The 19175-nt window shown below is 48.4% G+C and overlaps 2 protein-coding genes across 6 annotated transcripts in view; one reads left to right on the top strand and one right to left on the bottom strand.

Moving 5' to 3' along the window:
* The window catches only part of CEP57 (centrosomal protein 57), a 74473-nt gene extending 60024 nt beyond the window's left edge, over positions 1-14449 (bottom strand). Inside the window, exons 1-2 of the mRNA XM_063951476.1 lie at positions 14360-14449; positions 13078-13237 (exon numbers count right to left, since the gene is read on the bottom strand). Of these exons, the coding sequence (XP_063807546.1) occupies positions 13078-13237; positions 14360-14389 (190 nt within the window). The 5' untranslated portion in view covers positions 14390-14449. The remainder of the gene's footprint in view (positions 1-13077; positions 13238-14359) is intronic.
* A 103-nt stretch (positions 14450-14552) lies between these two features.
* FAM76B (family with sequence similarity 76 member B) overlaps positions 14553-19175 on the top strand; it is a 105584-nt gene continuing 100961 nt past the window's right edge. For 2 of the 5 annotated variants that reach the window (XR_010202187.1, XM_063951480.1), the window contains exon 1: positions 14915-15443. Coding sequence is in view for 2 of the 5 variants with exons in the window: in XM_063951480.1 (XP_063807550.1) it covers positions 15360-15443 (84 nt within the window). In the remaining 3 variants the exon portion in view is untranslated. Of the gene's footprint in view, positions 14634-14762; positions 14864-14914; positions 15444-19175 lie in introns of those variants that run through there. The other 3 variants (XM_063951482.1, XM_063951483.1, XM_063951481.1) reach the window with 3 other exon arrangements.

Genomic DNA, 19175 nt, shown 5'->3' with positions numbered 1-19175 from the left:
GGTTAAAGAGTCAGTCAGAACGCCCTGAGGTCGATTCGAAATCTCCGCCCACAGCAGACCAGCTGACAAAACTCCGGGGAATGTTCCCTCACCCAGGAGTCTGACCTGGTGGCCTGATCTGGAAAGAAGATTGTTGTCCCCCGCTCAGAGGGGAATGTAGGCGACCACTCATTGCGTCGCAGCTTGACTGAAGAAATAGAGTACCTGGTACCGAGGAAGGATAAATCCTCCGACGGACCCGGTTGAGAAAACGTTTATGAGGAGCATAAATCGGATCTTCAGAAGCCACGTAATGTACAGAGTGGGATAGTAGCAGTAGATTGTCCCATTAGGGAACCAACGTCAACCCCTTGAAAAAGAGTTATTCTGTGATCTTCCTGAACCCTGTGGGAGCGGAAGAGAGACCGAAAGAAAAGGACTTACAGTGAAAATGAGAATCCTGTAATGCGACTGAGTAAAGCCCGATGAGGAAACCCAACGGAAATCAGTAAACAGGCATCCCTGAAGACAAGGGACGCGTAAAACTCCCTTTCTTGTTCAACTAGCAATCACAGACTGAAAGGATTCTAAGGCCAGAATAGGCCTGGCCGAGCCAACTGGCTTCGGAACGTGAAAAGAAAACAAAGGCCTGAGAACTGTCCCGATTCAAATGATATGTAAAAAACAGGGATCAACACCCTTTGCGGTTAGAAGCATATGGAGCGCCGCCTGCATTATGACTCTCTTGTCATCGTAAATCGGCCGACCCCTGCCGAGGGACTCCCGAGACGGTTGTACTCCCAAATCTAGTCTGTAACCGCCCAAGCCTTCTTCCACCGACCTGCGCCTACCCTGGGACCCTCCAGGTGGTAGGAAAGTCTGACCTTTAGTGTGTGTATAGGATGATGTAAAATCAGACTGGACCGAGGATGCTGAACCTCTGCTTCAGCTTTTTTTTTTTTTTTTTTCTGAGATCCCCTGGCGACAGAGATATCGCCCGTGTGGAATCGGAAGCCTGAAAGGGCACGGTAAAAATCTAAAGGAAAGACCGGTAAAGGTCTGTCTTGGAGCTGGGGCAGAAGTAGGAGAAAGCAAAGTGGACTTACCTCCACAGAAATCCTGCAGAAAGTTCCTTCCCCTGAACCATCTGCCCCGTAGGATTTCATGTTCACCTGTCACTGTCGCAGCCCCAGAGGTCGTCGGGTTAAGACAGCCCAAAGCGAAAATGCAGGTTCCGAGACTGCAGACGTGGAGACCTCCAAAGAACATAAAGCAGAATCGTGATTCTGACCCGTACCAAAGTATCAATTGATCCGGATGCGAATCATCCTGTAACCTAGAGGACAATTGTTCCACAACCTACCTGCTCCGGACAAGGTAGAAACCTGCTGCCGTATATGTCTTCGATGGATCCCTGAGCAAGGTTGCCTCAGGAAAACGGCAGCTTGTTGGACCGGCGATACATCGAGGGGTATACCCTGGAGAGGTTCTGATACCCTTTCCTGCCGTCTGCGGGGAAAGGATAGGAAAACAAACATTGTTGATACCTGAAATTGTGTATTCGGGTGTCTGCCGGCCGTCTACCGGAGCCTGCCCAGCTCATCCGAAACTGGACCAGTCGCTGTCATTTCGTCATCGGCGTCGAACCCTGATGGACTTGACGTGTCCGCCTCCTTTACCTGCAGTCTCAGACAAACTGCTGTATAATGCACCTGGATATTCTGAGACACTGGTTCAGACTCCACAGAAAACAGACATCATCAGTATTGTAACATGGAAGGTTAGCAAGGTTCCTTTAGAAACCTGGAGAGGTGAAATGACGTACAAGGTCTCTGGTTACCAGTGACATTACCGGTATAATCTGAGCTGTTCAAACAGGAGTGTCCTGCAGGTGCGTGGAGGTCTCTGCAGATGGCTCCACCGCATACTTCACACCTAAGAGGGAAGTCTTTGACTATCCCAGGTGAGAAACGAAAGGAGAAAAGGTGGGTTAAATAAACACAGCCCTATGTAAGGTCTGCGCTATAATGTGTAGTGACGGACACGATTCAAATAAACTTTCTGGAGCAGCGGAGACCTGAACCAGTAGCGCTGCGCTGTGGGACAGGAGTCTTAGCCCTAGGCTATAGGAGCTCTCCTTAAAGTTTTGTTTGGATTCAAACCCCTGTTCAGATACCCGCTACTAGCATACTGAGCCACAGCGCTATTTGTCTGATGCCTTACACACATTCCCCAAATTACAAATAGCATTAGTAACTAGTGACACCAAGGAATAATAAAGGGAAGGAAACACCCCGCCCTGTATGTAGTGTACCGCTAATTAAGGTGCACCCGATGTTTCTCGGAGGTTCTGCTGGCTTTTCAAAATGGTGACCAGCATGTGAGAAAAGATGGGTGAAAATGTTATGTGGCAAGGTGGGGTATTCTGTTTCTAGAAAACATTGCGGAAGTGTTTGTTTTATCCCCTATATATGGTATTGTATGGATATATCTATATACATACCCACATATATATACAAACATATCTATATATATCTATATACACACACCACAGTGAACCCATGCACCTAATAGGGCAGATAAATACTGTGCACCTAATAGGGCAGATAATTACTGTGCACCTAATAGGGTAGAAAAATACTGTGCACCTAATAGGGTAGATAAATACTGTGTATTTGTAGGGTAAAGAAATACTGCACAGTAGATTTTTAATTATCAATGAGCTGAGTCCCAGCTCCTGTAATAGAGCAGATTCCTCTAAATGTCTGAAATGGGGCAGAGGACTCCCCTGCAGGAGGAATGTAGCCAAAGCAAGATGTAACAATATTTCTGCAGCACACTGCACAGAAAAGCTACAAACTCCAGAGACAGGTGTGTTGCCTAGAGACAATGAGAGCTGGGAGCCTCCACCGGGGGGAATAAGCTTCCCCCCCCTTCCCCCCTCATACATGTAAAGAATCCTCCCTGCACAGCCAGGAGAGGAAAGGAGCTTTCAGTGGCCCGGGGAGCGGGGGACTGTGGAGCGGCGTCTCGTCATGCTGCAGCGGCTGGGGAGCGGAGAAAGCCCGCCGTACAGAGCGGGAGTTAGCTCCGCCCCCTCCGCTTCGGCGCCAAATTCAAATCCGCTGTATAGTAAGCGGAAAGCGCCCATGCATCCCCCGGCCGCCTGTATGCTGCGGCCGGGGAGCGATGTGCGGCCGGGGAGCGGAAAGCCTGAGCCCGCCGAATGGAGCGAGAGTTAGCTCCGCCCCCCTGCTCCGGTCACTTTCAAATTAAAACCGCACTATCATCCGGCTGCCTGTAAGTGTGTATGCTGCGGCCGGGGAGAGTGTGTCCTTTGCTGGAATCGAACCCTAGCTCGTGGGCATCGTAACCATAGGTGTTACCACTCTGCCATGAGAGCTATGCTAATTATTACACAGATATATGATATATGTAAATGTATCACCCGGCTGCCTGTATGCTGCAGCCGGGGAGTGAAGAGCGCTGAGCCCGCTTACAGAGCGGGCTGAAGCTCCGCCCCCCACATAATGGCGCCAATTTCAAATTAGTAAGCCTTTTATGCACTCCAGCCTGTCTGACTGGAGAGTATAGGGGAGCCTGTCCATCCATGTTTTAAAACACTGAAACTGAAAAATGTAAAAACATACACCAGTCTGGAGGGGGAGGGGGGGAGATTGTACTCACCGCTTCCTTCCGTCAGGCGTTTCGACCCAGCGGCCCCGACACGCGCCGCACGCAGCGGTGTCCGGCCATTTTTGATACTCACCGCTGCCATGCTGCCGGAATCTTCTGCTGGATGGAGTGGCCCCGACACGCGCCGCACGCAGCGGTGTCCGGCCAACTCAGGAGAGCTCAGTGTCTCCCTCAGCCGGGGCCCATCCCGAGCCGCACGCAGCTGCGATGGGACCCCGCCGGCAGCTCCCGCGGTGCAGACTGGCAGTGGCAGAGCTGCCAGTCTGTGAGTGTGTGAAAGAAAAATAAAATAAAGAAAAAATTCTTCAGCTAAACCCAAGTGAACCAGCTACCTCGGGCACTAAACTAAGACTGGCTTGGAGGGGAGATAGTAGGGGAGGAGCTAGCCACAGCGTGAGAATTTTAAAGTGCCAGCTCCCAATTACTGCCTACTATTTCCCCATTGTAACTACGCTCCAGTGGCCCCTAGTGGATGAAGGAGAAATATAAAATAAATATATATATATATAATTTATTTTGTTTGTTTTTTTGTGTCCGACTTTTGACCCTGTCTGACTTTTGACTGTCGACCATATGGTGTCTGCCTAATGACGGTCTATCTTTTAACTGTCTATCTATAGACTGGAACCCTTTTAGATCAGGGGACAAAGGTTTATCGAGCTGCTAGGGCAGAGTTGAGAAAAGGAATTAGAAGGGCCAAAACGGATTACTCGACAAAAATGGTAGAGAAATTTAGTCAGAACTCTGATTCGCAGGATATGTGGAGATGCAGCCAAGACCTTACAGATTACAGAGTGCAATCAGATGAGGCTAGGGTGTGGATAGTTCACTGGTAGAGAAATTAAGTGCATTTTATTCCAGGTTTAGTGAGGAAAGTAAATTAAATGACCTGGTATTGGAGATGAGGTCAGAGGGGGCCCCCCTGGTGCTTGATGAATTGGCAGTTCGGCGGTGTCTGCGTTCTGTGGTGCCTGGTAGGGGTGCCGGTCCGGATGGCATCCAGGGCAAAGTTATTAAAGAATGCTGTGAACAGCTAAGCGGGATTTTTAATCCATCATTAGCACACTGCTTAGTTCCAAGCAGTTTTAAGGCAACTACTATTATCCCAATCCAAAAGTGTGGGATACCTAAATGGTTTAAATGATTCTAGAATAATAGTCCTGACTTCCTGGATAATGAAGTGTTTTGAACGTTTGGTGCTGGGTCACATCAAGGCTCACTTTTTGGTGGGCTTTGACCCTTTTTAATTTGCCTACAGGGCAAAGCGATCTACGGATGCTACTGCACTATGTTACATCATACACATCAGGCATGTCCAAACTGCGGCCCTCCAGCTGTTGTGAAACTACATATCCCAGCATGCCCTGACACAGTTTTGCCGTCAGAGAATGCTAAAGCTGTGTCAGGACATGCTGGGATGTGTAGTTTCAACAGCTGGAGGGCCGCAGTTTGGACATGCCTGATATACATACTCATTTGGAAGGAAAGAACACCTATATAAAAGAATTGTATTTGTTGATTTTAGTTCCGCCTTCAACACCATTGTGCCCAATTCTTTAGTTTTTAAGTTGTCCAGGTTGAGCCTAAACAGTTTCACTAGTAAGTGGTTGCTCCACTTTCTATTGGCTAGGCATCAGGTTGTTAAATTGGGGGGGGGGGGTTTAGCCTCGGGGGCAGTAGTGTGGAATGTAGGTGTGCCGCAGGGATGTGTCCTGAATCCACTACTATATTCATTAATTACCCACGACTCTGATGAGTCTACATCAGATTTGGTAAAAACGTTTACGTTTGCGGATGATACCGCTGTAGTGGGTTTAATAAGCAACCAGAATGAGAATGCACATAGAAAAAAAAAAAGAGGTCGTTAGTTAGAGTGGAGCAGGGTGAATAGTTTAATTTTAAACACATCTAAAACTAAGGAGATAATTGATTTTAGGAAACGAAATAGTGCCCCAAAGTCTCCTGTTCTTCTGAATGGAATATCAGGATTTTGGTACTTACCGATAAATCCCTTTCTCCGATTCCACAGGGGCCACTGGAGCGCAGTTACAATGGGGAAATAGTAGGCAGTAATTGGGAGCTGGCACTTTAAAATTCTAATACTGTGGCTAGCTCCTCCCCTACTATCTCCCCTCCAAGCCAGTCTACGTAAAACTGTGCCTGAGGAGAGCTGTAATAAACAAACCTTAAAAAAGGTAGAGGAGGTTAATGACGCCCTGTAAACCAGGATAACACAAACCAAACCTGGAACAGAACCTAACCAAAAAACAGGCTAACCTGAACTCAACAAGCAGTTACATAGTGAACTGCAAACCGTTAAGCAAAAAACAAGGAGGAAACCGCGCTGGGTGGGCGTCCAGTGGCCCCTGTGGAATCTGAGAAAGGGATTTATCGGTAAGTACCAAAATCCTGATTTCTCCTTCATCCACTAGGGGCCACTGGAGCGCAGTTACAATGGGGACGTCCCAGAGCTCGCAAAACGGGTGGGAGAGCGCTGAGAGTCCTGTAAAACCGCTCGGCCAAACTGAGATGCCGAGGCTGCAAAAGTGTCAAACTTGTAGAATTTGACAAGCGTATGTCGGCCCGACCAAGTAGCCGCCCGACATAAAGTAGTCATGGAGACCCCACGGGCAGCCGCCCACGGAGGTCCCACAGAGCGCGTGGAGTGCGCCGAAATGGAAGATAGAGGTTCCCGAGAAGCTGCCAAATAAGCTTGTCTGATGGTCAGTCGAATCCATCGAGACAAGGTCTGCTTAGAAGCCGGCCAACCACGGCGGGCAGCATCGTATAGAACAAATAATGAATCTGACTTCCGAATAGCTGAAGTCCTATCCACATAGATCTTGAGCGCCCTTACAACGTCCAAGGATCTCGAATCCGGAGAGTCCCCCGAGAGGGCCGGGACCACAAGCGGCTGATTGATGTGAAAATCAGACACCACCTTAGGTAGAAAGGACATACGAGTACGAAGCTCGGCTCTATCCGCATGAAACACCAGGTAAGGAGACCTACAAGAGAGAGCCCCAAGTTCTGACACCCGTCTAGCTGAAGCCAGCGCCAGGAGAAGGACCACCTTCCAGGTGAGATATTTTATCTCTACTGATTCCAGGGGCTCAAACAATGAAGACTGCAGAAAAGACAGGACCAGACTGAGGTCCCATGGCGCTGTCGGAGGACGGAAGGGAGGCTGTATTCGAAGAACCCCTTGAAAGAAAGTCTGAACCTCAGGCAGCAAGGCTAACTTTTTCTGGAAGAAAACCAAAAGAGCAGAGACCTGCACCTTTAGTGAACCCAGTCTTAGGCCTGCTGAAAAACCCGCCTGCAAAAAAACGGAGAAGACGGGCTAAGCTATACACGGAAGGAGAAAATTCGACATTCACACCATGCTACATAAGCCTTCCAAATGCGGTAGTAGTAAGAAGATGTGACTGACTTTCTAGCCCGAAGCATAGTAGGTATAACTGTATGAGGAATCCCCTTCCTTTTCAAGATGGCTTTCTCAACAGCCACGCCGTCAAACGTAGCCTGCGTAAGTCTGGATAAAGAAAAGGACCCTGTTGTAGAAGGTCGTCTCGTAGTGGCAGGGGCCAAGGCTCGGCCACCGACAACAGGTGCAGGGTGCAGTACCAAACCCTGCATGGCCAATCCGGAGCCACCAGGAGGACCAGAGCGTCTTCCCTCTTGATGCGTTGCAGAACCCTCGGCAACAGTGGGAAAGGAGGAAAGAGGTAAACGAACCGGAAATTCCAAGGAGCCGTGAGGGCATCCACGCCCGCCGCCGCCGGGTCCCTTGTCAGAGAGTAATAAAGAGGCAACTGATGGTTCCGGCGGGACGCCATGAGGTCGATCTGTGGTTTTCCCCACCGGCGTACCAGTTGCAAAAACACCTGGGGATGTAGTGACCACTCTCCCGGGTGCATGTCCTGGCGGCTTAGATAATCGGCTTCCCAATTGTCCACTCCCGGAATGAATATTGCCGAGAAGGACAGAGCATACTTCTCCGCCCAGAGAAGGATGTTGGTGACCTCTCTCATCGCCGCACGGCTGCGAGTGCCGCCCTGACGGTTGATGTATGCTACCGTCGTGGCGTTGTCGGACTGAACTCTGACCGCTCGACCGCGCAGTAGGTGATGTGCCTGAAGCAGGACATTGTACACCGCTCTTAGATCAAGAATGTTTATGGGGAGAGAGGATTCGTGGATTGACCAGTGCCCCTGAAACCGATGTTCCAGGGTCACTGCCCCCCAACCTCTCAGACTGGCGTCCGTGGTGAGGAGAGTCCAATCCCATATACCGAACAGTCTTCCCTCCAACAGATGTGTCGACTGACTGAAGCCACAAGAGCAGCGACGACCGTGCCTCTGGAGATAGCGTCACCCGCTGATGAAGGAACAGATGAGATCCTGACCACTGATTTAGAAGACACAGCTGAAACGGTCGAGAGTGGAAGCGACCGTACGGGAGAGCTTTGAACGCTGCTACCATCTTTCCCAGAAGGAGAATGCACAGATACACTGACACCCGACGGTGTCGAAGAATCGATCTTACCATTGTCTGCAGAGACAGTATCTTGTCCTGCGGAAGGAAAACCCTCTGACGGACTGTGTCGAGAATCATCCCCAGAAACAACAGCCGTTGTGAGGGGCATAAGTGAGACTTCGGGAAATTCAGGATCCACTCGTGTCGCATCAGAAGGTCCTGTGTGATCCGGATATTCAGAAGTAACCGTTCTGCTGAGCTTGCTTTTATTAGCAGATCGTCCAGATAGGGAACAATTGTCACACCCTGCTTCCGAAGTAGGGCCATCATGACCGCCATGACCTTTGTGAACACTCTGGGAGCAGAAGAGAGACCGAACGGAAGGGCCTGGAACTGTAAATGAGTGTCCTGTATTGCGAACCGGAGAAAAGCCTGATGAGGAGGCCAAATGGGAACATGTAAGTATGCATCCTTGATGTCTAAGGATGCCAGAAACTCGTTTTTTTCCAACCCCGCAATAACAGACTGGAGGGACTCCATCTTGAACTTGAATACCTTCAAATACGGATGGAGATCTTTCAAGTTCAGGATTGGCCTGACCGAGCCGTCCGGCTTTGGTACCAGAAACAAGCTTGAGTAATAGCCCTGTTTCCGATGATGAGAGGGAACAGGGATCACCACCCTTGCAGATAGAAGCTTCTGGACCGCTGCCTGTAAGGCAACTCCTTGGTTGTCGGAAACTGGCAAACCCGCTGGGGCGGCTGTTCCCGAAAATCGAGCTTGTACCGCAAGTGATTAGATCCCGGACCCAAGCGTCTGGGCAGGACTTTATCCAGGCCTCCTTGAAATCCCACAGACGAGCTCCCACCCTGTGATCTCCCAGGTGGGAGGGAAGCCCGTCATGCGGTGGCAGTGGTAGAGGACTTAACCTCTGACTGGGCTGAGGTTGCGGAACCTCTACCCCTGCCGCCGCCTCTACCTCTATGGCCACGGAAGGTAGAAACTCCACCCCTGGCCTCGAAACCTGGAAGGGGCACGAAAGGATCGAAAAGAGGGACCCCTATATGGCCTGCGAGTGGCTGGAGCAGCAGATGGAAGATAAGTCGACTTACCTCCGGTGGCCTGAGAGATCCAGGCATCCAGATCCTTACCAAACAGAAACTCACCCGTAAAGGGCAACGCTTCTGCCGCCCTTTTGGATTCCGTATCCGCCTGCCACTGCTGGAGCCAGAGAGCTCTGCGGGCCGCAATTGCTAAAGCGGAAATTCTAGCTCCGAGAATACCTATGTCCTTGGACGCTTCGCAAAGATAAAGGGCTGATTCACGGATGTGTTCCGCCAACTCTATCAATTGATCCGCCGGCAATTCGTCACGAATTCCAGAGGACAAATGCTCCGCCCAAGCTTCTATCGCCTTGTTGACCCAACAACCTACCTGCGCCGGGCGATGTAATACCCCTGCCGCAGAGTAAATATTCTTTAAGGTAGATTCCAACTTCCTATCTGACGCCTCCTTAAGCGAAGTTGCACCCGGAACTGGTAGGACCGTCTTTTTGGACAGATGAGATACCGAAGGATCCACCATCGGAGAGGTCTCATAACGTGTCCTGCTATCTGCGGGAAAAGGATAAGAAGACAACAGTTTTCTTGATACCTGAAATTTTGCGTCTGGATGTTTCCAGGCTGCCGTTATGAGCGCATCCAGCTCCTCCGAAACTGGAAAGGTCACCGGCAGGCATTGGTTGGTGCCAAAACTTGAAGGGCATAAGGCGTCCTGCCCCGTCTCCTCCACCTGTAATACTGAGCGAACAGCAGTAATAAGAGCCTCTATACCCTGAGCTACTGGTTCAGAGTCCCCGTATACCTGATCCTCATCAGTATCCTGTATATCAACATCCTGTACATCTAACCCCGCCTCATCTAATTGAGGCATATCATCATCAAAGTCCTGCAACACAGAGGTTAGCAATCTCTTTTTAGAAGCCTGTTGAGGGGGCTAAAGGACGGGGCTTGGGAAGGGATCACAGCCCTAGAAAGCCCTTCCACTGACTTTGCCAATGAGACAGCCCATGCAGGTTCTGGCTGCGGTACCGGGACGCCTCCCTATCTTCCCGAGAGGCTTTAAGTTCCCCAGTCAGCAGGGACATAACCTCTGTGAGTTGTGTTGTCCATGCCGGGGCGCTCTGGGGTTCTGAGGAGGGCTGAGCCGATGGCTGTGACTCCTCACATAAAATCTGACCCTGTTTTTGTGTTGCCTTGGAGCCTTTATTGGCCATGGCAGCACCTAACACTGTGACCCTCCCCCACAGGAAAACAGCACTAGGCAGAAAGGGAGGGAGGGGAGAAAGCAGGGAAAAATACAGCCACAGCAGCCTGATCTATCCTGCACGATACTGTGCAGTGACAGGCTGTAATTAAGATTTAGGTGCCCCCCAGTGCCCCCCTTCCCCAGTGTAACAGCCTCACTGTGCTCCGTGGCGCTCCTCCGGCCCGCGCTGCTGAAAGGGAATGGCCGCCAGCGCGCGCTACTTCCGGCGCTGCAGAGCGGGACTAAGCTCCGCCCCCCCTCCGCAAAGGCGCCAGATTCAAAGATGCTTTGCGCCTTTTGCCGGATCCCCGTAGCGGCTCTGTGAGGCTGGGTTTGGGTGAGGATTGCACACACTCACCTTTTCTGTGGTGAAGTGGCCCCGACACACGCCGCACGCAGCGGTGTCCGGCCACTTTTTGGATACTCACCACTGCCATGCTGCCACGAATCTTCTGCTGGTGAAGCGGCCCCGACACGCGCCGTGTCCGGCCAGCTCAGGAGAGCGCAGTGTCTCCCTCAGCCGGGGCCCATCCCGAGCCGCACGCAGCTGCGATGGGACCCCGCCGGCAGCTCCCGCGGTGCAGACTGGAAGTGGCAGAGCTGCCAGTCTGTGCATGTAAGAGAGAAAAAATAAAATAATAAAGAAAAAAAATTCTTCAGAGAAGACCCAAGTGACCAGCTCACCTCGGGGCACTAACTAAGACTGGCTTGGAGGGGAGATAGTAGGGGAGGAGCTAGCCACAGTATTAGAATTTTAAAGTGCCAGCTCCCAATTACTGCCTACTATTTCCCCATTGTAACTGCGCTCCAGTGGCCCCTAGTGGATGAAGGAGAAAAGTATTGAGCAGGTGGAGTCTTTGAAATTTTTATTTCTAATTCCGTCTAGTGTTTAAACTCAATTTTTTTGATAAAGAAGACGCAGCAATGTCTTTTTTTCTGGAGGAAATTAAAATCTGCTAGCGTGAGTAAAGAGACCTGGTTACATTTTTATCGTAGTGTTATGGAGAGTGTACTGACCTATGAGATTGCCGTATGGTTTGGAAATTGTACTGTTGCAGAACGAAAGGCCCTGGATCGGGTGATTAGGATAGCGGGTAGAGTCATTGGTGTTAGGTTGCCCAGTATTTATGAGATATATGAAAAGAGGATCCTTAAGAAATTTATGGCCATTTTGGGGGGATTCTAGTCATCCAAACTACCCAATCTTTTCAAGACTGCCATCAAATAAACGCTTTAGGGCTGTTTATTCACACACAAAGAGGTTGCACAACAGCTTCTTTCCGAGTGCAATACGTATGTGAAATTGTCAAAAGGTTTACATTTTAGGTCTAGAAAGGTCACTTGCTGCACATCTATGTTATGTGATATGGTCTGGCTTGATTTTTTTCGTTGACATACCTTGGTGTTTGTTAATGACAAAGATATTATCACCCTGATATCTCATATGCTCTAGTTTTAGTAAAATATATTATATTATATTATATTATATATATATATATATATATATATATATATATATATATATATATATATATATATATATATATATATATATATATATATATATATATATATATATATATATATATATATATTATATATATATGGACCAAGATTCCTAAACAGGACAAATGGAGGTGTTGCCCACAGCAACCAATCATGATCTAGCACTAATTTCTATAGTGTATTCTATAAAGTGATAACTAGAATCTGAATGGTTGTTATAAGCAACACTTCAACTTAACCACTTTAGACATTTTCATAAATCCTCCTCTGTGGCGTCAGTTCCCAGGGATCGGCATAAAAGCATACAAAGCGGTGGACAATAGAAAGGTGGTGTTCCCATAGTACCCACAGGTTTGATTTAATTCTCTTCTATACAGAAACCAAGCTTATGGGGCCACCGGGCCATTCAGGTGACTGCAGACGTTAGGCTCAGGGGACTGAGCCAGCACAGTGTTCTAAAACACCAAGCCGGCTCCCAGGTAATGCACCGATTGACAGCCCTCTTATAGCATGAGCATGCATGGAAGAGGACCCATCACACTAAAGAGCACACGCTCTAGCAGCCAAGATATATCCCATGCTAACACGTGTGTGTGTAGACCACTGAGCAGATATCACCCACAGAGGCGTACTCTATAAAAATTACACCAAGACGAGGACCGTCACACACAGGAGATGGAAACGCAGGACACCAGTCAGGCTGGTTGTATCAGTTTCAATAAAGGCGGCTGTTCCTTTACACAGAGGAGATATACCAAGAACAAACCCCATGAATAATTAAATCAGGAATATCCGTGTCCAACCTCTGAAATTATTTATACTGCTAAACACAATACATCAAATGGCAACACCTATGAAAATCAAAATACACAGATATATATATATATATATATATATATATATATATATATATATATATATATATATATATATATATATAGATCATATATATTTTTTAGATGGTGTGGCTTAATCTCAAAAAAAAAAATATTAATATATTTTTTATTTTCAAGTCAGAACGGATTCAGAAACAACTGGCAGAGTGATGTGCATGATGGATACAATGATCATTCACTGAACATGGACTGAGAGCAGTATATTAAACCTCACCTCTGCTGTTACTCTCTGGATATGCGAGAACCGGCCTGCCTGGGGAACCCTGCAGGTCAGAGTTAAGGAACGTGCTCCCACTAGGGTACGGGTGAAAAGATGTAGATAAAGTATCTCTAGCAGTCAGCCCTTTAGATGTCCCAGACAACGGACTGTGAGGCTGAAAGAGAACAGACAGCAAATATGAATAATGTTACGGAGCATAGAGAGTGTATTATGCAAAAAATAATAATGAAGAGAAGAATGGATGAAGGTGTTATGTAATGGATGGAGGCATTATGACCTAGGGATCATAGTAACAATGTAATGTTTGTAGTCTGTTTAGCAGATAAGAGAGCTGGGGCAATTCTGCAATTGTAATAATTTATCTTTAATGTATTAGATTGTTTTCTAATAGTAACATAACACTCCCCTCTAGACATACATAATAATAAAGCTCAGTTTTGTGTTGGGGCGGTCACGACTTTATCACCGAGCCCAACCACCGTGCCTCTGGTGCATCAGGGTGATTTGACGGAGAATAGACATTTACTCATATCTGTGCCAGGGAGTAACAAGGGCGTATAAATGTGCATACTCACCTTACCCTAACGCACCAAAGCCACTCTGGTCGGTGGGCACGCTGGAGAAGTCAGCGTTTGTGAAGTGATGGAGTATAGCATGTTGCACTTGTTGGGTAAGGATGGGTCCGAGATAACAACCAACATTATTCTGTCATCACCTAAGACACCGCACTGAGCTCCGTAACAGGCTGTATCACCTACACACAAAGCACCAGCACGATGTATTGGTATATACCATACTGCGCACGCACGTGTGTGTGTGTATATACACATATATATATATATATATATATATATATATATATATATATATACACACACACATATATATATACACATATACACACACTATATATATATATATATATATATATATATACATATATACACACACACTATATATATATATATATATATATATATATATATATATATATATATATACACACACACACTATATATATATATATATATATATATATATATATATATATATATATATATACACACACACACGTACTATGCGTAACAGGGCCATTTATATGAGGAAGGGGGCTGGGTGCATCCTCCATCCTCCCCCTCTGCGCTTGAGACCCAGGCACTGTGGCAGGTAGCACAAAACATAAACACCTCTACTCTCCAGCTGTGGTGGGACTGTACGCCGCAGCAGCATGCTGAGATTTGCAGTCACCGTACAGCTGGCTCACTGGAAATCTCACCGTCCTGGACTGGAAGGCACCAGCCGCCATCTTTCTTACGGGAAGCAGCTACAGGTGCTGACTGTGTTAATCCGGGGTATCCATCATCCATAGCCCGCCCTCTACGCAGGTACTCACAGGGGAGGGAGGGCGGGCTCTGCTGACGCCACGCTCTGACTGACACCTCCTTCGCCCAATCACAGCGTCAGAAGGATTAAGGAGGCGTCGCCAAGCGGAGAATTGCTCAGGCACAATAACAAGATGCGTCCTCTAACGTGACCGGTCACCGGGGCAGGTACGCAGGGTCGCAGCCGTGTGACGGGTAATATAGGAGACGTTACATGTACGTCAGAGACGGTAACGTGACCCCATCCTCATGATTGGCGCCGCCGGTTATACGGTGTTATTCCGAAAACGAGTCTATCGCTCTGAGCCTGACCAATAAGAACGAAGATGGGCGTGACCTGGTGACCACGCCTTTTCCTGTTCTCACTGGTCAGCCCAGCCGGCCTGTAATGCCCCAAGGTACGCCTTCGCGAGCTCGCTGATTGGCCGGCAGAATTCGTCCTCCGCCACCATTGGCCAGATGAATTTGAACGGGTGTTCCCGCTCCTGTGCGGCGAGCGCTGATTGGCCGGCTGTGCCCGTCCTTTGTAATGACGCGAATTCAGCAGGATCCGGTTACAGCAGTGTGTCGGTTTTTTTTTTTTCATCTTGTAATTTTTTTTTTCCTGTGGTGAAACAGGGCGGGCGGGTAGTAGTGTGACGCCGCGGGGTCTGGAGAGAGCAGCGGGGGTCAGGACTGAGAAGGAAGACCGCTGCCCCGAGCTTCAGCCTCCCTGTATACCGGCGCCACTCCGGCGGACTGTGTAACACGGGCAGGATAGTAAGGCTGCGGGCGGGCGCCGGACACTGAGAGACTTGAGGAAGCGAGAAACCCGGAACGCGCCCGCGGTGACTGTGTGACCCGGATTCCCCGTCACCACCCCAGGATCCTTGACTGACTAACCGCCGGCGGAAGATGGCCTCGGCTCTGTACGCCTGCACCAAGTGTCACCAGCGGTACCCGTTCGAGGAGCTCTCCCAGGGCCAGCAGCTGTGCAAGGTCTGTGAGGCCTAGTGTCCCCGCCGGGGCCTGTCCCCCTCCTCCGCCCCGGGCCTTCCTCCTGGAGGTCACAGGCGGCTCTGCACCCCGGCTTCCTGCCTATGGCGCCGCAGTGATCGGGTGATGGGCATCGGTCATATGTTATATCTTACTTCTTGTGCCAGCAAGGCTAATAGTCACTGCCTTACATTATATTACCCGTTACAGTGTGCCCTGATCCCCCATTATACCAGGGCCTATAGTCACTGCCTTACATTATATTACCCGGTACAGTGTGCCCTGATCCCCCATTAGACCAGGGCCTATAGTCACTGCCTTACATTATATTACCCGGTACAGTGTGTCCTGATCCCCCATTAGACCAGGGCCTATAGTCACTGCCTTACATTATATTACCCGGTACAGTGTGTCCTGATCCCCCATTATACCAGGGCCTATAGTCACTGCCTTACATTATATTACCCGGTACAGTGTGCCCTGATCCCCCATTATACCAGGGCCTATAGTCACTGCCTTACATTATATTACCCGGTACAGTGTGTCCTGATCCCCCATTACACCAGGGCTAATAGTCACTACCTTACATTATATTACCCGGTACAGTGTGCCCTGATTCCCCCATTATACCAGGACCTATAGTCACTGCCTTACATTATATTACCCGTTACAGTGTGCCCTGATCCCCCATTATACCAGGGCCTATAGTCACTGCCTTACATTATATTACCCGGTACAGTGTGCCCTGATCCCCCATTACACCAGGGCTAATAGTCACTGCCTTACATTATATTACCCAGTACAGTGTGTCCTGATCCCCCATTATACCAGGGCTAATAGTCACTACCTTACATTATATTACCCGGTACAGTGTGCCCTGATTCCCCCATTATACCAGGGCCTATAGTCACTGCCTTACATTATATTACCCGGTACAGTGTGCCCTGATCCCCCATTATACCAGGGCTAATAGTCACTGCCTTACATTATATTACCCGGTACAGTGTGCCCTGATCCCCCATTATACCAGGGCTAATAGTCACTACCTTACATTATATTACCTGGTACAGTGTGTCCTGATCCCCCATTAGACCAGGGCCTATAGTCACTACCTTACATTATATTACCCGGTACAGTGTGCCCTGATCCCCTATTAGACCAGGGCCTATAGTCACTGCCTTACATTATATTACCCAGTACAGTGTGTCCTGATCCCCCATTATACCAGGGCTAATAGTCACTACCTTACATTATATTACCCGGTACAGTGTGCCCTGATTCCCCCATTATACCAGGGCCTATAGTCACTGCCTTACATTATATTACCCGGTACAGTGTGCCCTGATCCCCCATTATACCAGGGCTAATAGTCACTGCCTTACATTATATTACCCGGTACAGTGTGCCCTGATCCCCCATTATACCAGGGCTAATAGTCACTACCTTACATTATATTACCTGGTACAGTGTGTCCTGATCCCCCATTAGACCAGGGCCTATAGTCACTACCTTACATTATATTACCCGGTACAGTGTGCCCTGATCCCCCATTACACCAGGGCTAATAGTCACTGCCTTACATTATATTACCCAGTACAGTGTGTCCTGATCCCCCATTATACCAGGGCTAATAGTCACTACCTTACATTATATTACCCGGTACAGTGTGCCCTGATTCCCCCATTATACCAGGGCCTATAGTCACTGCCTTACATTATATTACCCGGTACAGTGTGCCCTGATCCCCCATTATACCAGGGCTAATAGTCACTACCTTACATTATATTACCTGGTACAGTGTGTCCTGATCCCCCATTAGACCAGGGCCTATAGTCACTACCTTACATTATATTACCCGGTACAGTGTGCCCTGATCCCCTATTAGACCAGGGCCTATAGTCACTGCCTTACATTATATTACCCGGTACAGTGTGTCCTGATCCCCCATTATACCAGGGCCTATAGTCACTGCCTTACATTATATTACCCGGTACAGTGTGCCCTGATCCCCCATTAGACCAGGGCTAATAGTCACTGCCTTACATTATATTACCCGTTACAGTGTGCCCTGATCCCCCATTATACCAGGGCTAATAGTCACTGCCTTACATTATATTACCCAGTACAGTGTGTCCTGATCCCCCATTATACCAGGGCTAATAGTCACTACCTTACATTATATTACCCGGTACAGTGTGCCCTGATTCCCCCATTATACCAGGGCCTATAGTCACTGCCTTACATTATATTACCCGGTACAGTGTGCCCTGATCCCCCATTATACCAGGGCTAATAGTCACTGCCTTACATTATATTACCCGGTACAGTGTGCCCTGATCCCCCATTATACCAGGGCTAATAGTCACTACCTTACATTATATTACCTGGTACAGTGTGTCCTGATCCCCCATTAGACCAGGGCCTATAGTCACTACCTTACATTATATTACCCGGTACAGTGTGCCCTGATCCCCTATTAGACCAGGGCCTATAGTCACTGCCTTACATTATATTACCCAGTACAGTGTGTCCTGATCCCCCATTATACCAGGGCTAATAGTCACTACCTTACATTATATTACCCGGTACAGTGTGCCCTGATTCCCCCATTATACCAGGGCCTATAGTCACTGCCTTACATTATATTACCCGGTACAGTGTGCCCTGATCCCCCATTATACCAGGGCTAATAGTCACTGCCTTACATTATATTACCCGGTACAGTGTGCCCTGATCCCCCATTATACCAGGGCTAATAGTCACTACCTTACATTATATTACCTGGTACAGTGTGTCCTGATCCCCCATTAGACCAGGGCCTATAGTCACTACCTTACATTATATTACCCGGTACAGTGTGCCCTGATCCCCCATTACACCAGGGCTAATAGTCACTGCCTTACATTATATTACCCAGTACAGTGTGTCCTGATCCCCCATTATACCAGGGCTAATAGTCACTACCTTACATTATATTACCCGGTACAGTGTGCCCTGATTCCCCCATTATACCAGGGCCTATAGTCACTGCCTTACATTATATTACCCGGTACAGTGTGCCCTGATCCCCCATTATACCAGGGCTAATAGTCACTGCCTTACATTATATTACCCGGTACAGTGTGCCCTGATCCCCCATTATACCAGGGCTAATAGTCACTACCTTACATTATATTACCTGGTACAGTGTGTCCTGATCCCCCATTAGACCAGGGCCTATAGTCACTACCTTACATTATATTACCCGGTACAGTGTGCCCTGATCCCCTATTAGACCAGGGCCTATAGTCACTGCCTTACATTATATTACCCGGTACAGTGTGTCCTGATCCCCCATTACACCAGGGCTAATAGTCACTGCCTTACATTATATTACCCGGTACAGTGTGTCCTGATCCCCCATTATACCAGGGCCTATAGTCACTGCCTTACATTATATTACCCGGTACAGTGTGCCCTGATCCCCCATTATACCGGGGCTAATAGTCACTGCCTTACATTATATTACCTGGTACAGTGTGTCCTGATCCCCATTACACCAGGGCTAATAGTCACTGCCTTACATTATATTACCCAGTACAGTGTGCGCTGATCCCCCATTATACCAGGGCCTATAGTCACTGCCTTACATTATATTACCTGGTACAGTGTGCCCTGATCCCCCATTATACCAGGGCTAATAGTCACTGCCTTACATTATATTACCCGGTACAGTGTGCCCTGATCCCCCATTAT

This window comes from Pseudophryne corroboree, chromosome 2 (genome assembly GCF_028390025.1).
Source record: "Pseudophryne corroboree isolate aPseCor3 chromosome 2, aPseCor3.hap2, whole genome shotgun sequence".
NCBI classification, from domain to species: domain Eukaryota; kingdom Metazoa; phylum Chordata; class Amphibia; order Anura; family Myobatrachidae; genus Pseudophryne; species Pseudophryne corroboree.
This window is presented reverse-complemented; position numbering and strand designations above follow the sequence as displayed.